This window comes from Vulpes vulpes, chromosome 2 (assembly GCF_048418805.1).
Source record: "Vulpes vulpes isolate BD-2025 chromosome 2, VulVul3, whole genome shotgun sequence".
In the NCBI taxonomy this organism is placed as follows: domain Eukaryota; kingdom Metazoa; phylum Chordata; class Mammalia; order Carnivora; family Canidae; genus Vulpes; species Vulpes vulpes.
The window spans coordinates 21,193,692-21,202,939 of record NC_132781.1 but is presented as its reverse complement, the minus strand read 5'-3'; the positions used below and the strand labels follow the sequence as shown (position 1 = coordinate 21,202,939).

The window sequence follows — 9,248 nt, the reverse complement described above, 5'->3', positions numbered from 1 at the left end:
TTTGCTATGCCAGAGAAATAAAGTTTATTGGGAAGTATATGAAGTAGCTTCCTTGTATTCCAGAGAATACCAAAGAAGCTAGAAAAGCAGAAAACACAATACATACAGGAAATGCCCTAAAAGTAAACCCTGGAGCTTGGATTACAGGGAGCTGGACATCTTTAGAAACAAAGACACTCAAACTTCAACAGGAAGGGATTTTCCAGACATTAGAAGTTGATGATGTGTGTCTTTTCTTGTTGAATCTGGAAAGAATTTCCATGTCTAGAAATATATTTGGCATGTCTAGGTTTCTAATTGGCAGCTGAGCTCCAGCAAAGGCAGGACCCAAGGACCTTTCCTGTGCTTGATCTGAATGGCTTCATTGTCGTCTTCAAAGAGGATGCAAGTTCTTAATTTTAAGAGCAACGTGTTTGAGAGTTGCCACAGGACCCACAGGAATTGCCGCAAGCATTGGTGGTAGCACATGGGTTGCAGGGGAGCCTGGGAGGACACATAGATTTAGAATGGATTGAGGATGGTTGTGGAGAGAGCCCTATGAATTCCACCCATGAATTTTCAGTGGTTGGTGATAGTTGGAATCAAATTTTATTGTTATCAAATCCTTCTCCCCATCCCAGAATACCATGTGCTAAGGTGGAAAACTGTCCTTTTGAAAAATATGCTCCTTAGATTTCATGGAACCAACACAATCCACCTTACCCAGAAATTATTGTCATAACACTCTCTCCACCACCACTTCTCCGTCGTTAGCTCCCTGAGGCAGGGATGTATGCCCTTCATCTTTGACCTTCAATATCTGCTTAACTGTCACCTAGTGGACTCTTCTATAATTCCATGTTGTTTTGTGAGTTGAAAATGTGGACCGCATGTATATGCCTACAATGTCTTGTAGTCCCACCACATGTTTTCCAGAGTTCTTTGTCTCCCACTCACTTGCAGTCCTCGCTCTCCAGCAGACCCCGGTATGTGTTGATCTCACACTCCAGCCGGGCCTTGACGTCCAACAGCACCTGGTACTCCTGGTTCTGCCGCTCCAGGTCACACCTGATCTCAGCAAGCTGGGACTCCACATTGGTGATCATGCACTGCACCTGGGCCAGCTGGGAGCCATAGCGCGCCTCCGTCTCTGTCAGCGTGTTCTCCAGGGAGTCCCTCTGTGTGGGGAAGACAAAGAATGTCACAGAGCCACTCCCCAGGGGGCTTCTCCATGGGGTTTCAGAGAAGTCACAGGCTTCACGGGTTCAGGAGAGCATGGGCATTACCCTGAACAACACCCACCAGGTTGTGCTGGGCCTGGAGCTCGATCTCCAAGGCGTTGACCGTGCGTCTCAGCTCGATGATCTCCGCCTGGCAGGACTGCAGCTGCTCCGAGCTGGACACCACCTGCTTGTTCAGCTCCTCAGTCTGAAATAGCACAGGGGAAAGGACAGGGTCAGACCTTGCCTCAAGGGTCCCCAGGGGCCAAGGGTCCTGAGTGGCCGCGTGCTGAGATTCCCACCTGGGTGGTGAACCATTCCTCCACGTCCCTGCGGTTGGTCTCCACCAGGGCCTCATACTGACTCCTGGTCTCGTTGAGCACACGGTTCAGGTCCACGGTTGGGGCAGCATCCACCTCCACGTTGAGGCGGTCTCCAATCTGGCAGCGCAGGGTGTTGACTTCCTAATGGAAGAAGAGAAATAAATGAGCCACAGAAATGGATTTGCTGTCTATCTTCCTATTGTAGGAAAGTGAGTACAACCCTAACAAAAATGCACTGAAGGGAATATCCTGATCATTCCCCAAGGCTGACACAGATATGATGTAGGAATAAACCCAAAAAGGGATCACATCAATTTCTTTCCCCAAAACCTGAAAGAAGCTCACATTTCCAATAAGAGTAAGTCCAAACCCCCTGGCAAGTGCAGGTCCTACCTCATTTTCCATCACATCCCTATAGGTAATACATACCCAGCCATATCAACTCATGGGCCAAACCCAGTATACCTGCTCTACCACTTCTGTGTCTTTGCTCAGCATTTTCCCCCAGATTGAAACACCCAAATGTGAAATCTTCTTTCTTCCCATGACATGCCTCTGAGAAGAATTCCTTATCTCTTTCCAGGTAGACTGGATTATTCCCTGAATATACTGCTTGTACATCTTATATAGTACTTCTTTTCCTCTGCCTGTATTATATCATTGTCTTTACGTGGCCATCTCCCCAGGCTAGACTGGGAGCTCATTGAAAAGAGGGGACATGTCTTATTTCTTTTTTCTTTACCACCAAATTCAGAAATTAATAGTGACAAGAAGAGATCAGGGCCCAATAAACGAGTGCCCTTCTTCAGCATCTCCAATACCAGCCCAATCTTCATCCAGCTGCTTGAAAATAACGACCCCACCTCATTCCATGCTATGGATATAGCATGATCATTCTCTGGCTGATCTTGAGTTCTTCAGAGAAGGATCCCAGCCCAAGAAGCTTGATGGTAATTGCCTCCCACTTGCCGATGCTAAAGGCTTGGCTCTAAAGATTACTTTTATTTTCCCCTTTTCCTCTCACCTCCTCATGGTTCCTCTTGAGGCTCAGCAGCTCCTCCCTCAGGGACTCCACCTGGGCCTCCAGGTCGGACTTGCACAGGGTCAGCTCATCCAGGATCCGGCGCAGGCCATTGATGTCTGACTCCACAAGCTGCCTCAAGCTCAGCTCTGTTTGGTACCTACACACATCAGGTTGGGAGGATGAGGCAGGAAAGAATCCCATCCCCTTGTACTGTGTTTTGTGTGGATAGGTTGGTCTCCATCTCTTTGAGATAATACAGTTTTCTGCTTCTTTTCTTTCCTGTCTCTCTAAAGCTCCACACAGACTGCAGAGGCCCCTGACTCACCCTAACACGAGAAGTTGCCCATAGGGATTCATGAAATGGAGTCTCTCATTCTCCTCTCAATTTTGTTGGTTAATATACCACCATTCCCAAAGAACCAATCCATTCCCCAAGAATAGTTCATGTCAGTCTCTGAATTTGGGAGCTTAGGGGGGCCTTCTGGAAAGACCATATTGATTGAAGAGCATGCAGTATATGAATCTGGATTCTTATTTGAAAATGGTTTTATATAAGGCCAGGCTTGAGAAGAAAAATGAAAAGGGTGAAATGGCTGCCTCCTCCCTTCCAGGAAGTATTAGTCACAGGGGACCATGTAAGAGCCATAGGGATCTTAGATGTCACCTAGCCTGAGAGTCTCAACATACTTGGTTCTGAAGTCATCAGAGGCCAACTTGGCATTGTCGATCTGCACCACCAGCCTGGTGTTCTCAGACTTGGCACACAGGATCTGAAAACAAGATTCTACTGTGAGGGCCACTTGAACTTGAGAACATCTTATTGTTCAAGGACAGTCGGCTGCTATTTCACCCTCACATGGCACCTCCTCACCTTCTGCTGCAGCTCCTCGATGGTCCGGAAGTAGGACTGGTAGCTGGGACACACAAAAGGCACCTGCTGCTGGCACCACTCCCGGATGCGGCTCTCCAGCTCCGCGTTCTCCCGCTCCAGTTGACGCACCTTCTCCAGGTAGCTGGCCAGGCGGTCGTTCAGGAACTGCATGGTCTCCTTCTCGCTGCCATTGAAGGAGCCCTCGCAGAACCAGCCACAGTTGCCCACATTGGCGGGGATGTTGCAGGCTCCAGGCAGGGTGCAGGTATGGCAGCTGGGGGGCACGCAGGGCCGGGAGGAGCAGGTGGAGCGGCAGCTCAGGTTGGGCAGGCAGCAGTTGTAAGGCATGGTGCAGGGAGAGGTGATGGAGAGCAGGTAAGCTAATATAGCTAGATGTGGTGAGGTTTGAGTCTCTCCATCCTCCGTAGTCCTTTTATACCCTTATTGGTGGGTGGGGGTTGGCATACAGCATAGTTTCCCTTCCCCATGCTTCAGTTAATTTTTTCCTCCAAAATATGCTAGTTAGTTGCTTCCAAAGAGTCCCCTCAACCCATAAAATTATTCCATTCAGCTTGTGTCACACCAGATTCCTCCTGAGTGCTAGTGGTTGGTAAAATCAGAGTATCATCAGATGGCTTCAAAGAAGACAGGAGCATCACAACCCCAAATGGCTCTTCCCATTACTCAGAGGGGAGGAGAGCGAGGGACATGGGGTGGAGTTGTTTGGGACTCTGCACCCATGAGGTTCTGCCACTAGATTCCCTGGAAAGAGTCTGGAGTGAACAGTCTCCCAGGTGGCCCTAGAGGTGTGACTCTGCCCACCTGAGAGGGCACACCAAGTCACAACCCATGAGAATGCACCTTCACTCTGTTGTCCCTAAGAAGTGGGCATCATCTCTGATGAGTGTGCACCTCTCTATCACCTCTGGGATCAGATAGATACCTTTGGACACTTCCAAACTCTTGGGAGTCTTCCTATTGCCCAAAAAAGAATCTTAATGAAGTAGCCCTCCTCATTTCATCTCTATTTCTTGTCACTTTATCTGTCCTTTGTTCTACACAGAAACAAAATCATGAGCTTCAGACAGAAGTTCCAAAAAATTATTTGTGCAACCCAATATACATCATTTATGAAGGATATGTCTAGATTTCAAAGGAAGTATGAAGGTAACAGAAAATCACACATTTGAAGCTAGCCTACCTGAGTTCACATTCTTACTGATGACATGAGCTCAGAGAAGTGAGTTCCCTTTTGACCCATTTTCTTCATCTTTTAAATTAAAAATATGCTGCCCACCTCATCATTTTATTATAAAATTTAAGTAATATAGTGTATGAATACAGTTGGGGGTGGGATGATGATTATTTCTATAACCTTCCTCCTTCCTATTCTTGGCTCAGATGGCTCAGATGTAGAATTTTCTGAAAATTCAGTTCTGTTGAGAAGACACCTGAGCACATTGCCCATACCTACCCAATGGTGATAAAAACCTCATTTACCTACTATGCAAATGCTAGGAGCACATAATTATATTCGTGAATTAATCAACAAAAATGCAAAGATTCAGATGCAATGAAACGCCGGGACACCTGCACCGATGTTTATAGCAGCAATGTCCACAATAGCCAAACTGTGGAAGGAGCCTCGGTGTCCATCGAAAGATGAATGGATAAAGAAGATGTGGTTTATGTATACAAGGGAATATTACTCAGCCATTAGAAACGACAAATACCCACCATTTGCTTCAACGTGGATGGAACTGGAGGGTATTATGCTGAGTGAAGTAAGTCAATCAGAGAAGGACAAACATTAAATGGTCTCATTCATTTGGAGAATATAAATAATAGTGAAAGGGAATATAAGGGAAGGGAGAAGAAATGTGTGGGAAGTATCAGAAAGGGAGACAGAACATAAAGACTCCTAACTCTGGGAAACGAACTAGGGGTGGTGGAAGGGGAGGAGGGTGGGGGGTGGGGGGGAATGGGTGACGGGCACTGAGGGGGACATTTGACGGGATGAGCACTGGGTGTTTTTCTGTATGTTGGTAAATTGAACACCAATAAAAATTAATTTATTAAAAAAAAAAAGAACATAAAGACTCCTAACTCTGGGAAACGAACTAGGGGTGGTGGAAGGGGAGGAGGGTGGGGGTGGGGGTGACTGGGTAGTGGGCACTGAGGGGGGCACTTGACGGGATGAGCACTGGGTGTTATTCTGTATGTTGGCAAATTGAACACCAATAAAAAATAAATTTATTATTAAAAAAATCAACAAAAATGCAAATTTTAACATTAAGTTGGTAGCCAGAATAAGAAGTTGACAGAAGGCCTATTGTCCCTCCGTTCTCTGATAAGTTACTGATCTTATGGATTTGGTTATCTTATTTGGGTTGGTTCTTGAGGATGACAGGTTCTCTACACTGGGTTGTATTGCCATCAAAGCCTTCTTTTGTACAGGCATTGAAATGGGCTCTACTCACTTTCTGGGCATCTCCCAGCCTTGTGTTTCTGTGCTAACATCCATAATGATAATGGTGGTTTGGGTGATGCTTATGATTTTACTTACCACTTCATGAATAACTTATTCTGTGCCAAATAAGGCACTAAGTGCTATGGACATTTCTCATTTGACTCTCCCAACAAGCCTGTAAAATTGGCCTATTAAAATTATTCCCATTTTACAGATAAATTAGCAGACTGAGAAAGGCTCAGAGTTTTCCCATGACACAGCCAATAAGTGGCAGAGCTGGGATTTGAACAATTCATTGTCTAACCCTTAAGCCTGGATACCTAAACATAGTGCAAACATTCCACAGAGAAGTTGCTCTGATTTTGTGAGGGGAAGAAAAATCTTAGATTCCTTTCTTCCCATTGCCCCTCTCTTTATAGTTTTTGCTTCTGATTCTCACTGGGGCCCTGTCCCAGCCCCTCCCAACCCTATCAATGCCCCAAAGTCTTTCTGTCCAAAGGCCTCTCTCATTTAGCTACTCTCTATGGTACCCTCTTGAACCAAATTACACTATTTATTTTCTTCATAGGCAAATGGCTGCCCTCTTGCATAGCTGGTGGTTGATATGTCCAGATTGGAAATTGGATTGCCTTTTTAAAAAATATTTTATTTATCTATTTATTAAAGAGAGATAGAGAGCACAAGTAGGGGGAGGAGCAGAGAGAGAGGGAGAAGCAGACTCCCCACTGAGTGGGGAGCCCAATGCGGGACTCTATCCCAGGACCCTGGGATCATGACCTAAGCCAAAGCCAGACACTTAACTGACTGAGCCACCCAGGCACCCTACATTGCCTTTTCTTAGTATCTAAAAACAATCAAAATGTACAATGGCACAGCCTAAAGTGATTTAGAATCTGAGAGAAAGCCTACTTGCCTCACCCTGACCTTTTAGTCCTGTAAAATTCACCCCAGAGGTAAGATCTATTTCCTAAGAATCAGAGAACTCTAAAGCTAAAAAAAAGACCTGAATTTATGGAGAAGAAAACTGAAGCCCAGATGGTAAGACAGAAAATAAATGAGCAGCAATATGTCACTTTCTCATCAGGTAGTCCACTAGAACCCTTCACATATAGTATTCCATCCTCACCCCAAACTCTGAATGTTTCAATGCCATTATTGTCACCATGTATCAGAAATAAAGAATCTGAGAATAAAGTGAACTTGTCCAAAATGACACAAATAAGTAGACTCAAGTCTTCTGGACCCATCCCACCTCATTGTGAAGTAGAGAGATGAGACACTGGCACAGACCAAGGTGTGACAAAACACAAGAACTGGAAGAAAATAGTAGGTAGCTCATGAATTCCAATGCCAACTCTGAGCCTGGACAGGAAGACACACCTAGGCTTCCTGCATATTGCTTTGCTCCTCAGCAAAGTGGAGGTTAAAAAGTGACAAATCCCACAAGCTTGTGGTGAGGTGTGCCTCCTGGAAGTAATGAGATGGGCTTTTACAGAAAAAAAAAAAATGCTACACATTCCTGGACAGTCCTGCTCTTCCTGTTGATATCGACAGCAGCCTCAGGCCTCAAAGAACTCAAACAATGACTTTAACCCCAAATTTAAAATTGCAAAAACGTGTCTTAGCTGTACCCATAGCATATACTAATTTTCAAGGAAACAGGGAAGGAATCAGCAAAAATATTCAGGACTTAAGCTTGAGGATAGGTTAAGTATCTGAGAATGATATTGCCAGTGGGCTAAGAGTTCAGACCAAGACAGCCAAGAGCCAATTAAATAGGTCACAAAAGAGCACTGGATGTACCAACTGAAAAGGGCCTAGGGTCCCATCAGAAGATGGGCCTGGAGTCAGAGTATCCAATAATGCTGAGTAGAGCATATACTCCAGGTGTTGAGCTAGGTGGAGGATTTAAAGAAAGAAGCAGTGGTGTGAGAGACAACAAGACAGTATACAAACTCTACTGTTGGGCATGAAACAGTAACAAAAATGATTATGCTTTTCTACTTTTAAGAAGCTTATCTATATGTTAAGTCATCAACAATCAAAATAATAGTCCTGATAAAAATATCTGGTTTGCAAAGTGTTTCCATAAACACAGTCTTCCATGATCCTCTTGGTAAGTGTATAAAACAGGTAGAGAAGAGAGTTACCTCCACTTTGGGGAAATTGAGGCTCAGAGAAGCTACATGTCTTGTCCAAGGACACAGAGTTGATGAGAGGATAAGTGAGAACTAGAACCCTAGCTTTGGCAAGTGGGTCACAACCTGGCTCATTAGAACCACCTGTAGAGATTCTAAAACTCCATTAGGAGATCCATGGGGATCCCTGGGTGGCGCAGCGGTTTGGCGCCTGCCTTTGGCCCAGGGCGCGATCCTGGAGACCCGGGATCGAATCCCACATCGGGCTCCCGGTGCATGGAGCCTGCTTCTCCCTCTGCCTGTGTCTCTGCCTCTCTCTCTCACTGTGTGCCTATCATAAATAAATAAAAAAATAAATAAAAAATAAAAAAATAAAAAAATAAAACTCCTAATAGCCAGGCTGCATCCCAGACCAGTTAAATCAGACTCTCAAAGGGCAAACTCAAGCTTCAGCTTTTTTTAAGTTCCCCAGGTGATTCCAAAGTACCACCAATGTGGAGAACAACTGCCTTCGTGTATGATGATGATGACAGAGTATCTGGAAACAATTTAAGAGCCACATGGAAGTATTTAAGGGGATGTAGAATATATTTATTTACAAAATTATGGTTCAGCTACAAGGATTGAGATTTCTATTTTGAGAAAAAATCATAACAGAATTTACAGATCCAAAAAGCTTTGCCCCCGGCCAGAATCTTCCCTTGTTCTAGTGATGGTCTCTCTGTTCAAAGCATGTTTGGGAGTTTTGTGTTTTGGCAATGTCTGTATCTTTTTAATATCCAGTTTGTTGATAGCAAACCTTTGTCTTTTAAGGATGGATTTGATTTTTTGGAAGCCATTCAACAAGAAATTTTGTGAATAAGATGCACAATCAAGTTAGATAATTTAAATAAAACACCTCCATATGATTGTAACTCATAACTGATTTGAAAGCCAAAATTAAAGAGACTTGCCAAAATTAAGCTGGAATCTGTGTGTAAGGAACAACTCTGAAGAATGTAATTGACTTGGATATATTCATTCTGCCCTGATTTTTAAATCATTCTCCATACCTTATAGTGGTGTCATATGCACCTATAAATAGAACCTGGTTCAAGTCTCATAATTACTAATAACCAACTGTAATTTCAAGCAAGTTTTCAAGGTTCTGTTTCCTCATTTGTTAAAATGGGTTTAATTTGAGGCATTTTATTAACGTAAGTTCCTAGTATTTTGCCTAACTC

The 9,248-nt window shown here is 44.2% G+C and overlaps 1 protein-coding gene across 1 annotated transcript; it reads right to left on the bottom strand.

Annotated features, from left to right (window-relative positions):
- Positions 1-3,872, bottom strand: LOC112910804 (keratin, type I cuticular Ha1-like). Its single transcript, XM_025987107.2, has 7 exons — positions 3,418-3,872; positions 3,234-3,316; positions 2,547-2,703; positions 1,502-1,663; positions 1,282-1,407; positions 937-1,157; positions 1-483 (listed from the first exon to the last, which is right to left on the bottom strand). Exons 1-7 carry the CDS (start codon positions 3,763-3,765, stop codon positions 399-401), a joined length of 1,182 nt encoding a protein of 393 aa, XP_025842892.2. The 5' UTR covers positions 3,766-3,872; the 3' UTR covers positions 1-398.
- Positions 3,873-9,248: the final 5,376 nt, after the last annotated feature.